At 43.0% G+C, this 21,166-nt stretch overlaps 1 protein-coding gene across 1 annotated transcript in view; it reads right to left on the reverse strand.

Moving 5' to 3' along the window:
• CDHR2 (cadherin related family member 2) overlaps positions 1 to 21,166 on the reverse strand; it is a 220,419-nt gene that overhangs the window by 193,899 nt on the left and 5,354 nt on the right. The window contains exon 2 of the mRNA XM_069764192.1: positions 2,966 to 3,035. Coding sequence (XP_069620293.1) covers positions 2,966 to 3,017 — 52 coding nt within the window. The 5' untranslated portion in view covers positions 3,018 to 3,035. The remainder of the gene's footprint in view (positions 1 to 2,965; positions 3,036 to 21,166) is intronic.

Below are 21,166 nucleotides of genomic sequence, written 5' to 3' on the forward strand. Positions count from 1 at the left end.
AGGCTTTGCTCTGTGTTCCTCCTTCTCTAGAGGTTCTACTCCTAGCTTTGCTTTGTTATTCTCTGTCTGCCCTGCAGGAGGCTGTATATCCTGGTCTCAGTGTCTTTTTTCCTGTGCATTGCCTTGTACTTGTCTGTCTGCCCTCCAAGAGGCAAATATCCTGGGTCCTGTGCCTTTGTTCCTGTGCATTGCCTTGTACTTGTCTGTCTGCCATCCTGGAGGCAGAATATCCTGATCCCTGTGTCTTTGTTTCTGTACCTTGTCTTGCATCATTACCTTGTCTGAAATTTGTCCTACCTCTGTCTCCCTGTCTCCTTGTCAGTGGCTTCTTTCCCTGCTTTGTCTTTCCTTGTGTCCTCTCTGTTTGCTTATGCTCCTCACGCTTGCGGCTCTGCCTGCTCTGCTCTGTACCCTTGTGACTTTGCCTGTTCTCCACTCTCTTGCAGCTTTACCTCTGCTCTGCACTCCTGCGGTTCTGCTCCGTTCTACTCTGCTCCACTCCTGCTGCTGCAGTAATCTCTTGCTGCAGCTCCTCTCTGCATACCTTGCGGTTCCACTCTGCTTTACTTCTACTGCTGCAGAATATCTTCTCTACAACTCGTATCCGCAGCCTTGCGGTTCACCTCCTGTGTTAACAGGTCTCTACCTGTTCCATCATACTTCAATCCTTCCTGCTTGTATCCATAGCTGCACCTCCTGTGTGAACAGGTCTCAACCTTTTCCTTTATACTTCATTCCTTCCCGCTTGCTTTCGTACCTGCACCTCCTGTGTGAACAGGCCCAAACCTGTTCCTTCATACTTCGTTCCTTCCTGCTTGCTTTCATACCTGCACCTCTTGTGTGAACAGGTCTAAACCTGTTCCGTCATACTCCACTCTTTCCTGTCTGTTCCAGTACTAGCATCCGCTGTGTAAACAGGTCTCTACCTGTTCTTTCATATACCATGCCTGCCAGCCCTGTGTCTCAGCCATGCCTGCCAGCCCTGTGTCTCAGCCGTGCCTGTCAGCCCTGTGTCTCAGCCGTGCCTGCCAGCCCTGTGTCTCAGCCGTGCCTGCCAGCCCTGTGTCTCAGCCATGCCTGCCCTGTGTCTCAGCCGTGCCTACCTGTCTGCCCCTCAGCTGTGCCCACCTGCCTGCCCTGTGTCTCAGCCATGCCTGCCAGCCCTGTGTCTCAGCCGTGCCTGTCAGCCCTGTGTCTCAGCCGTGCCTGCCAGCCCTGTGTCTCAGCCGTGCCTGCCAGCCCTGTGTCTCAGCCATGCCTGCCCTGTGTCTCAGCCGTGCCTATCTGTCTGCCCCTCAGCCGTGCCCACCTGCCTGCCCTGTGTCTCAGCCGTGCCTGTCAGCCCTGTGTCTCAGCCGTGCCTGCCAGCCTTGGGTTTCAGCCATGCTTACCAGCCTGTCTGCTACTCGTACATGTTCTAGTGTGCCATCTCCCCAAGTGGGATCAGCAACCACAGCCAGACACCACCCTAGAGTAGCACCTGGCAGCTGCCTGCCGCACAATCCTGACCTCAAAATCAGAGGCTCCAGAGAAGACCAAGGCAGCTGTCCTAGTCACGCCCCTTCCAGGGTTGTCTGGTTTGTGGCTCAGTGGGGCCACAAACCCTCCGAGCTCACGCCCATCAGTCAGGGTGTGAGCATGACAGTGCCTTAAAGATGCAGCGTGCACACATAGTAAATATCCCCAGCTAACAGCTGGGAGGCATTTATTAATGTGTTCATCTGCAAGGTTTCTCTCAGCCAATAGCTGGGGGACATCTTGTATAAAAGGCACCCACCCCAATAGGGACGTGCCTGAGCAACCCCTATAGTTAATGTTATGTGGTTTATTGTGTGCAACTGTATATTGCCAGGTCCCCGTTCATTGTCTGTTAAACTTGTTCTCATATCCTGTGTCACATTAGTTCAGTATAGTTAGTCCTTGTTCCTGTGTCCACTTCAGCACTGTCCTTACCCTGTAACTGCATTGGCGGTACCTGAACAGTTTCCTGAGACCAGAGTGTCTGAACCTGTCCCTGTGGCTGTCCTTATTGCCATAGTCTGTACCTGTCCCTGTCGCCGTCCTGTCTGCTATCCGGAGACTGCATAGTCTGAACATGTCCCTGTGGCCGTCCTGCCTGAACAGTGTGTACCTGTCCCAAGCGGCTGTCCTGCCTGCACATTATAAACTTGTCCTAAGTGGCCATCCTGCCTGCACAGTGTGAACTCATCCCAAGTGACAATCCTGTATAAACCTGTCCCAGTGGATGTCCTGCCCTGTCCAGGAGTCTGGATAAACAGCTTAGACCCTTGGGGTCAGCTGCTACTGCCAGACGCCGACCGGGAGTGACACCTGGCAGATACCTGCCGCAGAAGCCTGACCTCACCACTGGAAGCTCCAGTGAACACCAAGGAAGCTGCTTAGTCACACCCCTCCAGGGTAGGTTTGGTTTGTGGCACAGTGGGTCCACAAACCACATGCGCCACATGCGTGTGTAACATTGACAGATCATTTATTTTAGAAGTTTGATATTTTTGACAACTGAAGCTAATCAACAACAATCAAAAGCTGGGACGATTTGTCATGCCTTTTTGGGCTTCTCAAAAAACTCAATTTGCACATAGCCTACGAAGCATTTACAGTGGATATGGCTGTTTGTAAATAATTTAAGGACCAGCGTCTACCCTGTCTCTCCTACGTTTTTAGTTTAGTCATAATGGTTAGTATTTTGGTATGTGTAGCTTCTTACTTCTAGTAAGGTGTATGTTATTTTTTATTTTATTCTAATCTAAATGGGATTATTTACCCTTAATAAACACTACAGCTAATTTATCAATTACTTGGTGTTATGTGTCTTATTTTTATTGTTCATTTATATGTGAGTATATTTAAATGTGCAAGCATTCATTATGAATGATGGATTTAAAAATGTTAAAACTGCTTTACAGTTTACAATTAAAACTAAAATGAAGAAAAAAACAATTACCTTGGCCACCACCATTTAAGAGTAAAGGGAGTAGGCACAGGATCCAGATCATTGTTACACCATCAGTGTCCTAGAGTCAAAAGGAAAAATAAAAAGTCATGGTAAATTGCTTGTCAGTCTCCTAGCATTTTATTCTACAATGATTGATCAAAAACTTAAGACACTGCAGTAATAGTTTACAATGCCACCACCATGTCTCACTGTAGGCCAGGTGTTCTTTCCAGCATATGCTTAATTTTTCCTCTGCCAGACATTACGAGGGTTCATATGCCTGAAAAGTGTCAGTTTTGTTACATTGATTCACAGAAAAGAATACCAAAACTTCTGAGGCTTTTTTATACAACTTTAAGCATATTAGAGATGACCTTCCTTATGCTGTTGAGTCAAAATAGGTATACAACTTGGAGTACAGACATGGAGATCTTTAGCATTTAGTATAAGCTTAACTGTATAAATTGTGCTGCAGGTCATTGCAGTTACTTTAAGGTTTTTTGACCACCTGCCTCCTCAAGAATTTGGAGACAGCCAGTGATAATTTCCACTTTTTTCCACATCTGGGCAATATCATCAGTGTTACATTAACTTTGAATTTGTGAACCTTGCTTCCATCTATATGTCGAGGAACTTTCAATGTCTTTGCATCTTTATATCCCCTTTTTTTGATTGTGCAAGGCAGGGATCCCTTCTCTTAGAGGGGTTTTCTCCAAATGCTTCAAAATACCTAAAATGTCAAACAGAGCAGGTACTCGCCCTCCCCGAATTCAGCGCCGCCTTGGTGCCGCTGCTAGGGTCTTGATATTTTGGCTACAGCAGTGACGTCACGTCAACAATACACATCAATGCTGTAGCCAATCACAGAGTTCAGCAGCTCATGCTGTCTATGTTGACAGAGCCTCTAATGTCAGTGATGGACTACAGATGCATACTGTCAACGTGATGTAACCTCTGCAGTCAAAACATCAAAACTTGAATAGGGGTGAGGAGCCAGCACTGCACCCGGGGAGGGTGAGTACCTACTGTTTGTTATTTTAGGTATTTTACTATATTTGGGGTTCACTTATCTTGAAATGGAAAACCCTTTTAACTTTTTGGATCACTTCTTTGACAGCCCAAGAATATTAGTGAACTGGAAGCCACTACCGATGAGGAATGGATTAACATTCATCAAGAAAATTGCCAGAAGTTAGTGTTTTGCTTTGCATCAAGTTTGCAGTCGAAGGAGCTCTACTAAGTACTAAAGAAGATGCTTGTCATGGGATAGTTGAGGAATCTAGAGACTGCAGCATTCATTAATAGTGCATATTGTGATGAATTTGGAGAAACATTTGTTATTTTGCTTGTATTGATCTATATAAAATGTTCTCGTTTTATTAGATTATTGTAAACAACAAAAAGATTGTAAATTTTGCTAATAAATCTAATTTGCAATGAAGGCTGAATTGTTTTGATTGCAACTGTAATTGGCTTTTAGCATTACTCTGCAATAATAGTGAAAAAAAATGAAACAATACAATTAAACAATGCTCGATATACAATCCCTATTACAAAAAAGATGAGATGCTGTGTAAATTGTAGAGAAAATAAGAATGCAATGATTTGTAAACCTCTTAGAGCCATATTTCATTTACAACAGAAAATATAACACATTAGAAGTTGAAAGTCAGACATTTTTTCATGTCATTTGAAAACAATGAACAAATTTAAAAATTGATGATAGCAACACATTTCATAAAGTCAGTAGAGGGCCATGTCTACCATTGTGTAACATCCCCTCTTCCTTTTTTGCAACAGAGTTTAAATGTCTTAGAAGTGAAGAGACCAATTTCTGGAATTTAGGAGAGGAATGTTTTCCCATTCTTGTCTGATGCAGGATTCCAGCTTCTTAGCAGTCCTTTGTCTTCTTTGCTAGCAAATATTTTTTTCTTTTTTCCTTATCTTTTAAAACTGATTTTATTCCATTGTTTTACCGTCACTTTTTATGAAAGAAAGAGGCACCAACAGATGTAAGAAGGATTCATTTCTTCATTTGTCTTCTATGTTGATACAGACCCTTGGAGACAGGGTTGTAATCACTCAGGAAGGTGCAGCAACTGTTAATCTACTGGGAAGGATTGCATGCCCTGACAATCTCTTGCCAGACTTGGCTTACTTTTGTACAACTCCAATGAGTCAGGGATTATCCATTTTTTTGCCTGAGCTTATGACGGATGTGATTTTGCAGTTCTGCTAATGATGAGCGCAAAAGTATGTATGCCGTGAGTATTCTATCATAATAATATTATTATTTTTATCTGTTGCGTAAAAAATAGGTTGTCAAAAAAGGAAACAAATTGATGTGTGTGAACATAGAGTCCGTTAAAATAATTTTACTTTCTGAATTCTAAAAACAACCAAAGTCCAGTGTAACAGACAATAAAAGCAAATATATCAGATACAAAATTCATCTTAAATCAGACAATGGATAAATCTACAACAATATTCACTTCTATATTAATAGCCAGATAATGATAACAGCCTACAAGTACCAACAAAATCCCTTACTAGTATCCTATGCTGATTCTAACTAACCGCGGAGGTTGGCACCCTATAAGATACAAGATGTGGCACCCCCACTAGTCGACGGCCCCTGTATTATCTGCCTGTCCCTCTTGTAAGCAGGCAGGAAAAGACAGGGGGATAATTAGAGATGAAAGAAAATAAATATCAATATATAGAGTGTAGTGGACTTTGTCCAGAGTGAGTATATGGTACAGTTGTGATAGTCTATCAAAGAAAGGATAGTATAAGATCAGGGAAATGATAGTATCAGAATATATTCCCTCTAATATAGGTATTTGCTATACCTGGTATGTAGATAATTAAATGATTTGATAGTAGACCTATAGATAGCTATATGTCCCTTTTTCTTAAGCTAAGCTGATACTGCCTGACAGCGGAGGATGGCAAACTATTAGGTTCCAAAGACATACTGATAGGGAATTTAGATTGTGAACCCCGTCGAGGACAGCGATGATAATGTGTGCAAAATGTAAAGCGCTGCAGAATATGTTAGCGCTATATAAAAAAAATAAAGATTATTATTATTATTATCATTATGTGGTGCCCCCTCTCATCGGAGGCTCTCAAGACCCGTTGAAGCGCAAGGACCGCGCAAAACGGCCGTCGTCTCACCTGCTCGCACGAGCTCCTTTTCTTCTCCCCCGGCCATGAAGTTTTAATTGTGAAGACTCAATAAAATTTGCTACTTTGAAGATTGGTGAGTGCATCCTGCTTTTTTCTTTTGCTACCTGGGACACATATGTTATTTCATGGTTTTGCACCCGATATCTTTTTTGTCATGGCTGTTGCTGACATGATATAGCTTTCCAGTACCGGCTTTCCTGAAGATTACGGATTTAGTTGGGGCAGTGCCGTCCATATGCTATTTTCTCTCTTTTATTCGTTTTTGAGAACAATACGCCCATTATGTCATAAGCCTGGCCTCATTACTGGGCTCGTTTGTCTGCAGATAAGCAGGGTGCAGGCGTCAGGAAGAAACCATAGAGGTATTTTGTTAGCTAAGCCCAGGCACATGCGCAGTGACCGAGTGAGGGCTGATGTGTGCTCCAAACTGGAACGCATCGGAAACCGCCGCTGCATAACTTCCTGTACTGTGCAAAATGACGCGCTGTGAAGGACTTTGGTAACTGTAAGTCTATGGGGGTGGTGTATAAGGCAATGTGTCCCCAATTTTTTGCAGCCTGGACCAAGGAGTCAATCGAGTCCTTGGTCAGGTTTATGCAAATCTTACTAAAAGAGCAAAAGAGACTTTTTGATGACTCAACCAAAAAACTGAATTGTCTAATAGAAAAAATGCAGAAATACAAATCTGACCCCAATTTCAATAAACTCAAACATATTTTGCAGACCTCAGTTGAAAAATGTTAAACGTTAAAAAAAAGGAAGCAAACACAATTCACAAGGGATTTGGGTGAATTTAAGGAGAATCAAGCGTATGACTTTCAGGCTAAAAACACATTGACATTGACACCTCAGATACTGAACATACAGAGAGTGGTAGCTTTGGTAATTACCGTGGTAAGGGCAGAGTCTTTAAAAACAGATGATGGGCATCAAGAAATCAACTCAGAAAAAGGGGCACAGGAAGGAAAACACCAGAAAATCAAAGGACTGCTACATCCCCTTCATCTTCAGCATCACACTTATGGTATATTTTTTAGACAAAAGACCATTAAAAACCACCTCTAAATGTTGGTATTTACAAAGATAAGGTGCTGAGCCCCTTTGTTACATCACTCCCTTCATATGTCCACGGTACATCCCATCTCCTTACCCTAGTAGAGGGTCTTACCATAGAGACTGATACCATCTTGGCCTCAATTGATGTAGAGGCATTCTTCAGCAGTATTCCAAATGACTCGGGCCTCTTTACAATAAAATACTTTCAGAAGACAGTGTTCGGAGAACACAACAAATTTATTGAGGGTCTTCTCCATTTCACCTTAACATGAAATGACTTCCTCTTCGATGGGAGGTACTTCCTCCAGCTCAAGGGCACGGTAATGGGGAGCCCCTGTTCCCCCACATATGCCAATATGTTCCTGGACTGGTAGGAGGAAGCTCTTGTCTTTGAGAAGGAGGACAGGTGGTGGCGCCCCTATATCAGCCGCTGGACAAGATACATTGATGACATCCTCGTCTTTTGATCTGGCCCAGAGTCTGAATTTCATTGGTTTGTGAAGGATATAAACATCAACACACCTGGTTTGAAGTTCACATCTGGGTGTCATAACGAGAGTCTAACCTTTTAGGACTTGACGATTGCAAAGGAGGGAGATTGGAGTATTGCGACATGCACTTAACAAAAATCTATGGCCACAAATAGCTTATTGAAGTGGGATAGCCACCAATCTGTCCCCCTGAAAAAGGGTATACCTAGGGGCAGTTTCTCCGCATCAGGAGGAACTGCTCCAAAATCGAGGTTTTCAAACAACAAGCCAAGCAACTGTATCAGAGGTTTTGAGATAGGGGCTATTCCTGCCTGATACTTGATATGCCATATTCTAATGCTCTGAGAAGAGTTAGACAATCCCTGTTAACCAGTCACTAAGGAAATGAATATAACTAGTATGATCGGCACTTTTGACGACCAGGCTGAGAGGGTGTACCGAATTTTCAAAAAATATTGGAGCATCTTACTAGCGGACCCAAATATAAACGGGCTTATATAAACTATGCCCAGCATTGCATACAGAAGGGGTAGATCAATTGATGATCAGCTGGTACATAGTTTGCACCAAATACCATCTAACTGGAACCTGACTGAATAGAAAACCCTGTGGTTATTTCAAGTGGGAAACTGCTGCAAATTTGACTGGATGTCTCCATGTAAAATATTCTGTAGCGCAACAACAAGGAGAGTTTATTCTGTGAGGGACTTTGGAAACTATAGAGACTACGGGGGTGGTGTATAAGGCAACATGTATCTGCCCCCTGGACTGTATCGGGAACATCACAAAGGAACTCAGACTAAGAGTGGGCAAACATTTGGGTGATGTTAGTTAGAAATAAACGTGATACCCCAATTGCCCACCATATGAACACCATACATGGGGGACATTTGAGAGAGATTTATTTCTGCATGATTGAATTTACTAAACCAAAGGTTAGGGGAGGTAATCTGGAAAAAAACATTCTGAAACATGAATCTGAATGGATTTTTAGAATGCAATTCTTATCCCCTTAGGGGCTGAATAAATATCTTTCATATGCCTGCTTTATCCAAAAGATAACCTTCTTCCCCTCCCTCTAGTTTACCCCACTATATCATAATTTGACTGTTTGGCGCTCTCTTATCTGGTTAGCACTATGATGTGCTTTCCCAAAGAGGGTCTTCATGTTCTCATCGCTCTTGTCCTCATGTGCGTCATAGTGCGGACCAAGAGCGTGTTATATTTTAATACTATTTAATACTTTTTTACATTTTATTTACAAGGAGCTGGAACATCAAGTTTTTTTTTCCTCTTCAATTATCTACATACCAGGTATAGCAAATAACTATATTAGAGGGAATATATACTGATACAACTCCATTAAGTAAGTGGTTACCTGGAAAGTCTACCGTGGTGGATGTCATTGGACTTTTCATCTACTGGAATGTATTGCACTAGGGAACGCCCCTAGTTTTCTTTTTGTTTCTCCACATGAGCTTATGACGCATGTGCTTCTACAGTTCTGCTAATGATGAATACAAAGTATATACGCCACGAGTATTCTACCATAACAATATTAATATTTTTATTCCAATGGTTAACCATTACTTTGTATGAAAGAAAGAGACACCAAAAAATGTAAGGAGGATTCCTTTCTTCATTTGTTTGCCATGTTGATCCATAACCTTGGATTTTTCACTTATTAGAATTTATTGCACTAGGGAGCGCCCCAGGTTTTCTTTTGCCGTTTCTTTGCATGAGCTCATGGCGTCTGTGCGTGCCCAGTTCTGCTAATGATGAGTACAAAGTATGTTTGCCATGAGTATTTTACCATAATCAAATTAAATATTAAACTGGTATTTATGACTATATGCCACTAAAACTGTAAGTAGAAGAAAATAAAACACTGTATTCTGACTTCTGTGTTCACGGTATGTGTTGGGAAAGCTCCAAGCTCACACTCCAAAAATATCCATAGACCCTCATGTACCCATGCTAATCAGTAGTTGGAGCCTCAGCTTGATGTTATTCAGTATGAGTCTTTAATATTTACTTTCAAATGTAAAATTCTGCTCTTATCATGTGATGTTTGGTGCTAAATGTCCTGTAGCTGTAGCAAGCCGGACACCTATGTGATCATCTCATGACAAGGAAATTATTTTTTTTTTTCCTCTGAAAGTAATCAGTGGGGGGAATTTATCATTCCCCCATGATGTTAGTTTTTTAACTTAGGCTACGTTCACATTTGCGTTGTTGGGCGCAGCATCGTCGACGCATACCGACGCATGCGTCATGCGCCCCTATCTTTAACATGGGGGGCACATGGACATGCGCCGGTATGCGTTGTATTGTGTTTTACGACGCATGCGTCAATTTGACGCACCAGACAGGGCGCGGACGACGCTACCTGTAGCGTTTTCCCTGTGCCAAAATTCATGAACATTACTATTTTATGTCAACGCATGCGTCAAAAAATGCAGCGTTTTGTATATGCGTTGTGGGTTGCGTCGACGACGCTGCGCCCAACAGCGCAAATGTGAACGTAGCCTTATAGTTACAAGTTATGGTGCTTACTATATTGGCTTAATCATTTGCATTTCTTTTTCTGTTTCCACTGATCATGACATTTTACTAAAAAGTGAATGGAGCTGAGGAAAATGGGGCAAGGGCCAAACATGGTCTAACAAACACACTATAAGTTACACCAGAAATAGGAGTATATTTACACATACCGCGCAAATCTGGCTCATTTTCTGGCACACGCAGATAATTTATTAAGAGAAGTGCGCAGGAGAATTGCGTTTCATTTTCATCATTCAAAAAAATAACAATTAGACCTCATTCAAGACTCCTTTCCTTTTGCAGATTAAAAAAAAACAGACTATTTTTCACCACTGGGTTAGATCCAATTTTCATCTATTTTTGGTCCTTGTGTCACAGTGACATCTGTTTTTCTTACATGCAAAAGAATAAGCTTCTTCTACTTATTAAAAAGTAAAAATCAGACAGCACTCTGATTGCACACAGGTAACATCCAAGAGCTATGCTGCTTTTTCATTGATCCATTTAAAGAAAATATGAACAAATGTAAGATTTTTTTAGATTTTTTGTGGACTATTAATCCACAAAAAGAAATGGAAGTATGAACATCATATGTGAATAACAAGGATGGAACCTACACGTGACCACCTACATCTGAACAAGGATTTATTTGCATAATGTCATTATAAAGGCCTGTAATGTGGAAAAAGGCAACAACAGCTGGTAATCTACTCATTTCTAGGAGGTATAAAGAGAAAAACAAAATTCTAGTGAAAGTTGCTTCATCATTTTTATTGTATGAGGAATATAAGTATTTACTAAAATAAACATGTTCAGAAGGCTAGGCTCTTAAAGGGGTTGTCCAGGACTATTATATTTATATTACTATGGACCTAAAAGCTAACAGTTAGTTGCTAACAGAGGCAACTACCTGCCTGTTATACTCAGTGACGGCTCCTGCAGGCGATTCAGCTGTTCCACTTCAACAGAGCATCTCTTCCTCTTCCGGACTGCTCTGTTGATGGGGAATGACTGCTGACTGTTGTCAATCATGCTGATTGACAACTGACTACCTGCAGTTAGGCAGCAGGGAGCCGCCTGTCAATTACCATGACATCGTCAGTCACGCCCAATCAACAGAACAGAGAGGAAGGGAAGCCGTTGCTCTGTTGATGAGACTCGTTGAAGCCACTGAATCACCAGCAGAAGTTGTCTGTAATCGCTCTTTTAAGGTAGGGATCAGCTCCAGCCACAACAGGCAGAAAGTTAGTAATTACCTGCATGTTAGTTCTTAGGCCCATAGTAAAAAGATTAAATAGTCCTGGATAACCCTTTTAAATGAGGCAAAGGACCTAAATGTTGGGTTGTCATCTTCTGTTAAGTGGAATTTGGGACTAAAATATGGATGGGATGGAACTGGGATATATTTGGGATAGAATGTCAATATCAGGTAGGTGTCTGACCCCTGGCACCTTTACTGATTAGATAATTAAAGATGTTACATCTTTCGTTGTTTACCAGGCACAGCCAGTACATTTTGCAGTTGCTGTGCTTTATATTGTTGGTCACTTTCATTCACTTGGCAGTAGGCACTAGAAATTGGACCCCATCAATCTGATTATCCTAATGATAAACCTTTAAGTTAGGGATCCTGTTTCTGGAAAAGCTGTACATTTTGGTCTTTATTATTGCTTTGAACAGAGGTTGTCCTCTAGAGGAAGTGGAATATTTATATAGTATAGTGTTGAGTGATACCTTCCGATATCCAGAAGTATCCTTATCGGATTGGATCGGCCGATATCCAAAAAATATCGGATATCGCCAATACCGATACCCGATACCAATGCAAGTCAATAGGACACAAATATCGGAATGTAAATAAGCCCTTTCTGTCCTTCTACATCCTGTTCCGGAGGGGGGAAGAGTGTGGGCGGTGCGTGGGCGGACACTGTGCGTGTCTGTGTGTGCGGGTGGGGTCTGTGCAGGCCTGCCGAGGATCTGTACGGGCCTCTTGGGGGTCTTTGCGGGCCTGCCGGGGGTCTGTGTGGGCCTGCCGGGGGTCTGTGTGGGCCTGCCAGGGCTCTGTGCGGCGTGCGGGGCTCTGTGCGGCTTGCGGGGCTCTGTGTGGCGTGCGGGGCTCTGGGCGGCGTGCCGGGGCTCTGTGCGGGCTGCCGGGGCTCTGTGCCTGTGTGCAGGCATCGTCCGATGGGACTACAAGTCCCATCAGACAATGCCTACAACAGTGACAGTGATTGACACATTAGCCAATGATGGGACAGTAGTAGTCCCATCATCCGGCTAATGTGTTGAATGAAAAAAAAACATACATACTACATACATACTACATACCTGCTACATACATACTACATCCATACTACATACATACTACATACATACATACTACATACATACTACATACATACATACATGCTACATATCAAATTCACAGAGAAAAACAAAATGTATCCTTGGGGATATATTTTAGAGCTCACAGAAAGGATCTCCCCAAAAAAATTTAAAATTAACCTTTATTGATATCATATAATAAAAAACAACCACATAAGTGCACTACTTAAACCATCACCACAATAGCAGCATACTACAGGAAAGGCCAGGGTGGTGCCAGGCCCTACACTTCACTAAAAACACCCTACCTAACAGCGGAGGTTGGCACCCTATTAACCTGCATAATGGCGTCCCCGCTCCTCATCTACTCTCTCTGCTACCCCTAATGGGCCCTACTAGGATGGGGAAAAGAAAGATCACACAAACAGTGCCCCTCTAGGAATATAATGAGTCAACATAGGTGAATTGGTAGATCTATCTTAATGCCTATATCCATTCCTTCCTGTCAGCGGAGGTTGGCACCCTTATGAAAAACGCAATTGGCGCCCCCACTCCACGACGACTGTCCACAAATCTGGCCCTCTATATTTAGATGAGATATGGAAGGTAGGTTAAGGTGCTTGTAGTGCTTTTAAGGTGTCAGGAAGAATATAACCCTCAGTTGTTACCATATATCAGGGGTGTCCTTAAGGGTACTATATTTGCATATGTAAAAATCCCTTAATGTGATAGTCATTCATACTCTACGTACCACATAGTTTCTAGATGAATATGTATATGAGGACAAATACAAAAAAACAATAAATAAAGACACTATATCCTCATTAAGCCAATCCCAGACATCAATATAGTGGTTCAAACCATCACTGAATATTACAGAGATACATCCCCCTTTACCATTTCTGACATATAACAACACCAAGTCATAATCTGATGCGTTCCTTCATAAACCACAATGCTTCCCTTTCTAACTCAACGTGTTTCTCCTCCTCAAATTCCAGGAGGTTCATCAGGAGTGAAATAGATATCGAAAAGGGCTACTTAGCGTCATCCATTAATAGTGCATGTAAGCAATATAGTCCATAACACCACCGGGCCAGTCCCCTATAGATATGGTGGTCCGTAACGAAACGAAATGCGACAAATACGAAAAGGAAGCGTTCCGTCAACTCAGAAATAAAACCACATATCGGGTACTGGATAATAACCCGATACAGGGTTTTGCTAGGGACCTAGAATCCATCCTATCATATGCAAATGAATCAGGCTTGGCTCCGAAAAAAGTACTTGATGGTCTCTTACCTAAATTCCCTAGAATCGCCACTTTCTACCTATTGACCAAAGTGCACAAAGATGCTGTTAATCCCCCTGGCAGACCTATAGTCTCTGGCATAGGGTGTTGTGTAACAATGTATGTAAGTTCATTGATTTTTATCTCAAACCACTTGTGAAGACACTCCCCTTCTGTGTCAGAGACACTACTGATGTACTTACAAGGGTTGATGGTCTGTCTCTCGAGACGGGCATGCTCCTAGTCACCATCGATATAGAATCACTCTATACATACAATCACAACGATCTCCCGTGGAGAACGGAAGCATCAGCTGATGCGACCGCTCTCTAGGGGCTCCAGGAACATAATGAAGGGGGGAAGGTATCCTTCTGCACTGTATTCCTCCGCCGCTGTAAAAAAAATAGTCCCTAGTCTCACTTTTGGCATTGCTGTATGAGAAATTTTCCCATGCAGCAATTGCCATAAAGTGAGACTTTGTCCTAAGGTAACCTCTCAGTGATGCACTGCTGGAGCCATTGTCTCCTGTCAGTGTGTCACTGAGGGTCCTATAGAGCAGTGACATCACCTGATGTCACTGTTCTATAGGGGAGATCGTCGTGGGACACTCGTTATTAATTGGACTACGGCGGACAGGTAGTATACGGTTTGGCATGTATGTAGCATGCATGTACCATGTATGTAGCATGTATGTAGTATGTATGTAGTATGTATGTAGTATGTATGTAGCATGCATGTAGTATGTATGTAGTATGTATGTAGCATGTATGTAGCATGTATGTAGCATGTATTTAGTATGTATGTTTTTTTTTTCATTCAACACATTAGCCGGCTGATGGGTCTACTAATGTCCCATCATTGGCTAATGTGTCAGTCACTGTCACTGTAGTAGGCATCGTCCAATGGGACTACTACTGTCCCATCATTGGCTTATGTGTCAATCACTGTCACTGTAGTAGGCATTGTCCGATGGGACTTGTAGTCCCATCGGACGATGCCTGCACACAGGCACAGAGCCCCGGCAGCCCGCACAGAGCCCCAGCACACCGCACAGAGCCCCGCACGCTGCACAGAGTCCCGGCACGCCGCATAGAGCCCCGGCACGCCGCACAGAGCCCCGTACGCTGCACAGAGCCGCACACACCGCACAAAGCCCCGACACACATGCACAGAGCCCCACACATCGCACAGAGCCCCACACGCTGCACAGAGCCCCGACACGCCGCACAGAGCCCCGCACGCTGCACAGAGCCCCGGCACGCCGCACAGAGCCCCGCACGCCGCACAAAGCCCCTGCACACATGCACAGAGCCCCGGCACGCCGCACAAAGCACCTGCACACCGCACAGAGCCCCGACACACATGCACAGAGCCCAACAGGCCTGCACAGAGCCCCGGCATGCCGCACAGGGCCCTGCACGCCGCACAGAGCACCACGCGCCATACAGAGCCCCGGCACACATGCACAGAGCCCTGACACACCGCACAGAGCCCCGGCACACATGCACAGAGCCCCGGCAGGCCGCACGGAGCCCCGGCACACACGCACAGAGCCCACACGCTGCACAGACCCCTGGCAGGCACGCACAGACCCCCCCACGGTCACGCACAGACCCCGCCCGCACACACACATGCAGTCTCCGCCCCCTCACCACCCACGCACCGCCCACACTCCATTATAGTGCATCATTGCACTATAGGAACTTCCAATTCCGGTATCCGATATCGCAAAAGTATCGGAACTCGGTATCGGAATTCCGATACAGTGAATATCTGCCGATACCTGATATGTGCAGTATCGGAATGCTCAACACTACTCAACACTAATAGTAACCAATGCGCAGGGGGGTTAATATCCAATACCTTGTACTGTACATTCTAATGTGTCAAGATCAAGTATAAGATGATAGGCACCTACTATGTATATACCCAACTACGTACTAATGTTGCCCAGCAGCCTTTAGCTTTCAAGAATCAAGCATTCTGAGTTTGTACATTAGGGTGTTCCTGGGTACATTACAAATCTCCGGGAAACATTATAACTGAAGTTGCCCTAACTGTGTACATATAATTGCAGAATATATGAAAAAATAGGCTATCAATTATGACTTATAATTATTGCTGTATATGTTCCAGCTTACAACGTAATAGATATTTTACATTCTATCACATGAGTAATCTTATCTATAATCTTATTTGTCTCTGTAATTTCTTGTTAGGATATAGGCTGGAGTCACACACATCATTTTGTAGTATTTCTCGCTCCATATTAACCAATATTTTTTAAGTCAAAGTCTATAGAAAATTATTCACGTTTACGTACTGAGTGTGTAGATCTGAATACCGATACGGATGTGTCTGTCAACACCCAAATTTGTTCTCTCGCTAGTTTATTTATACACTATTCAATTTAGACCCCAAATCTAAATCCTACCATATGCTGTAGATGGCTGTCGACTGAACAATACTTCGATCTTATGGCAGATAGGCAGTTTGGCAATTTTTCTGAATATTTTCCCACGCTAGAGTTCATATGAGTTTATGCTACCAGGGGGCGCATCACCGCAAGTCTAAGATGCTACGCTCCCCTGCATTCCATTCATTCCACAGTTTTTACAACCAGGAGCAACAGCTGCATTAGCAGGCTCCTGGTTGTAAATTTATTTAACCCCTTCAGATGGATTTACATCGTGGGACATGACTGTACGCCGGAGAGGTATGGGATATTGTTGCGTTTTTATTTTTATTTTTTTTACAGAACGAGGGTCCTATGTGTGCATTTCATTAAAATACTTTATTCATAATGTGTGTGTATTATTAACCCTTTACTACTATTGGATTAATAATGGATAGGTGTCTTATTGACATCTCTCCATTATTAACCAGGCTTAATGTCACCTTACATTAGCAAGGTGACATTAACCCTTTATTACCCCATATCCCACCGCTACAGGGAAGTGGGAAGAGATAGGCTAAGTGCACCTTTTCTGGGGTGGCCAATAACCATGGTCCCTCTCTAGGCTGTTAATATCTGCCCACAGTCACTAGCTTTCACACTCTGGCGGAGAAAATTGCTCCCACGCCAGTTTTTTCCATGATTTAACCCTTTATTATAACAGCTAAAGCCACCAAATTTTACACACAGACACTTCTAACATTAGTAGTGAGGAATATGTAAAAAACAAAAAAGGGAGCACTAGCTATATGCCGTCATTCTGTGACCAACTTTTTACTATTGATGCTGCTTATGCAAATTGACTGGGAAAATTGTAAATTCACACTGAAGGCATCAAAACTATGAATTAACACATGTTGAATTATATACTTAACAAAAAAGTGTGACACAACTGAAAATATGTCTTATATTCTAGGTTCTTCAAAGTAGCCACCTTTTGCTTTGATGACTGCTTTGCACACTCTTGGCATTCTCTTGATGAGCTTCAAGAGGTAGTCACCGGAAATGTTCTTCCAACAATCTTGAAGGAGTTCCCAGAGATGCTTAGCCGTTGTTGGCCCTTTTGCCTTCACTCTGCCGTCCAGCTCACCCCAAACCATCTTGATTGGGTTCAGGTCTGGCGACTGTGGAGGCCAGGTCATCTGGCGTAGCACCCCGTAACTCTCCTTCTTGGTCAAATAGCCCTTACACAGCCTGGAGGTGTGTTTGGGGTCATTGTCCTGTTGAAAAATAAATGATGGTCCAACTAGACGCAAACCGAATGGAATAGCATGCTGCTGCAAGATGCTGTGGCCAGCCAGGCTGGTTCAGTATGCCTTCAATTTTGACTAAATCCCCAACAGTGTCACCAGCAAAGCACCCCCACACCATCACACCTCCTCTTCCATGCTTCACGGTGGGAACCAGGCATGTAGAGTCCATCCATTCACCTTTTCTGCATTGCATGAAGACACGGTGGTTGGAACCAAAGATCTCAAATTTGGACTCATCAGACCAAAGCACAGATTTCCACTGGTCTAATGTCCATTCCTTGTGTTCTGTAGCCCAACAAGTCTCTTCTGCTTGTTGCCTGTCCTTAGCAGTGGTTTCCTAGCAGATATTTTACCTTGAAGGCCTGCTGCACACAAGTCACCTCTTAACAGTTGTTGTAGAGATGTGTCTGCTGCTAGAACTCTATGTGGCATTGACCTGGTCTCTAATCTGAGCTGCTGTTAAACTGCGATTTCTGAGGCTGGTGACTCGGATAAACTTATCATCAGAAGCAGAGGTGACTCTTGGTCTTCCTTTCCTGGGGCGGTCCTCATATGAGCCAGTTTCTTTGTAGCGCTTGATGGTTTTTGCAACTGCACTTGGGGACACTTTCAAAGTTTTTGGACTGACTAACCTTCAATTCTTAAAGTAATGATGGCCACTCGTTTTTCTTTACTCAGCTGTTTTTTCTTGCAATAATACAAATTCTAACAGTCTATTCAGTAGGACTGATGGAGAACTGTGTGCACTACAACCTTATGGTGCCCGGGTAGGTTCCCAAACCGTAGTGATAAACAAAGATAAAACCCGGCACTCAACTTAGTGGTGAAATTTCCATGGCGGCTAGATATCAGATCAATATAGAAAAATTATAAGGAGGAAAAAAAAAACACTTTTCAAGTCATAATACAACATATCATATATAAGAGAACATACCGTATGAGGGATATGTGGTGGTGAGAGACGGCTATCTAAGCCTACAGAAAAAAGAGTGGTGATGATGGTATTAGAGTGCCTATAACTGAGGCCAGCGTGGTAAGGATAAAAAATCTTAATCTTACCAGTAATGATAGTAAGAAATGAATAAGGAAGGGATTCCAATGGAAGGAGGGACATAGCCTGCGTAGAAGTATTTGTGGAAATTAACACATGGCCTAATGATAAAAAATCTTAATCTTACCAGTAATGATAGTAAGAAATGAATAAGGAGGGGATTCCAATGGAAGGAGGGACGTAGCCTGTGTAGAAGTATTTGTGGAAATTAACACATGGCCTAATGAAACTAAGTATATGATGTCACAGGTGCAGAGCGCACTAGCGTGGATTAAGTGTATGGCATGTAGCGTACCTGTGTCCCAAGTGCTGCTGCGGCGTCCACCGCTGTGATGTGAGCAGGAGGATGTGTGCTCCTGTATATGAGGGACATGGCCGGCGTGTAGTTCCGGTTACCTGTGAGAGGACCGGATCGCTCTGCACATGGGCGGAAGTGACGTGTACAGTAGGCGTGTCTCTAGTTGCGTTCCACCGCTAGTAAGGAAGAACATGGAGGTGCGTTCCATGATAGTATAATGCAGTGCGCAAAGACTAGCAAAGGGGGCAATTATATTATATATTACACTTTATATCGGTGAAACTACGCAGTTGGTTAGAGATAGAATCTCGAAACACAAGTCTACAATCCGCTGCAATAACTTTTTATTACCAATTTCTAACGATTTCCACTCCCAAGGGCACTCAGTATCGCAACTCAGGTATCAGGTGATCGATTCAGTTCCACCACCCAGGCGAGGTGGTAATAGGACAATACTACTAAAAAAAGTGAGGCTTTCTGGATCCACACACTAGAGACCCTTTCTCCTAAGGGTCTCAATAAAGAGTATGATCCTATGGCATTTGTATAAATTTATTCGTATGTCATTGATTATAGACATTAATACCATTTTCTCTAGTCCTCCAGAGTCGCCTCTATTGATCTCCGGACACCGCTGAGCACGAATATAGACCTTCACGTCTATCACTTCTCTATTCTGCCTTACAGTATCCTCCAAGAATTAGTCTCCGTCACCTCTTCATCTGATAAGTGCACTCCGGTACCTTCTAACTGTATAATAGTAATGGTCCCCTATGTCACAGTAGATTCCCTGCTTTGTCACCACAATCGATATAATCCCTTCATATCTAATCATCTCAGTCTCACCCGTTTTTCAATACTCATATCCATACTATTATACCGAGGACATACGCCCACATAATTGCCCCCTTTGCAAGTCTTTGCGCACCGCATTATACTATCATGGAATGCACCTCCATGTTCTTCCTTACTAGCGGTGGAACGCAACTAGAGACACGCCTACTGTATGCGTCACTTCCGCCCATGCGCAGAGGGATCCGGTCCTTTCACAGGTAACCAGTCCCTTATATACAGGAGCACACCTCCTTGTGCTCACATCACAGCGGTGGACGCCGCGGCAGCACTTGGGACACAGGTACGCTACATGCCACACACTTAATCCACGCTAGCGCGCTCTGCACCTGTGACATCATATACTTAGTTTCATTAGGCCATGTGTTAATTTCCACAAATACTTCTACGCAGGCTACGTCCCTCCTTCCATTGGAATCCCCTCCTTATTCATTTCTTACTATCATTACTGGTAAGATTAAGATTTTTTATCCTTACCACGCTGGCCTCAGTTATAGGCACTCTAATACCATCATCACTACTCTTTTTTCTGTAGGCTTACATAGCCGTCTCTCACCACCACATATCCCTCATACGGTATGTTCTCTTATATATGATATGTTGTATTATGCCTTGAAAAGTGTTTTTTTTTTCCTCCTTATAATTTTTCTATATTGATCTGATATCTAGCCACCATGGATTTGTATGAACTTATCTTTGATTTGTTCTTGTATATACTTTATTTTTTTTCTCTTTATTTTCCTCCTTTCGTCGTTATCCCATTCATGTAGTTTTGACATACTGTATATGTTTATATGCACCTTACAGTTATTGATGAAGGTCCTGACCTGGGACGAAAACGTCTTGTTATACTGTGGGATCAATAAATTTACTCTAAAAATGTCACCGCTAAGTCGAGTGCCGGGTTATACTTTGCTTATTCAGTAGGTCTATCAGCTGTGTATCCACCAGACTTCTGCTCAACACAACTGATCGTCCCAACCCCATTTAAAAGGCAAGAAATCGCACTTATTAAACCTGACAGGGAACACCTGTGAAGTGAAAACTATTTCCGGTGACTACTTCTTGAAACTCATCAAGAGATGTGAATTTAGTGTGAATTTACAATTTTCATAGTCATGAAAATACAGAAAAATCTTTAAATGAGAAGGTGTGTCCAAACTTTCGGTCTGTACTGTACTACGTGGCTGTGTTATATACTATGTGGCTGTGTTATATACTACGTGGCTGTGCTATATACTATGTGGCTGTGCTATATACTATGTGGGCTGTGTTATATGCTACATGGGCTGTTATATGCTACGTGGCCTGTGTTATATACTACATGGGCTGTGCTATATACTACGTGGGCTGTTATATGCTACATGGGCTGTGTTATATACTGCGTGGACTGTGCTATATA

This window comes from Ranitomeya imitator, chromosome 4, assembly GCF_032444005.1.
Source record: "Ranitomeya imitator isolate aRanImi1 chromosome 4, aRanImi1.pri, whole genome shotgun sequence".
In the NCBI taxonomy this organism is placed as follows: Eukaryota; Metazoa; Chordata; class Amphibia; order Anura; family Dendrobatidae; genus Ranitomeya; species Ranitomeya imitator.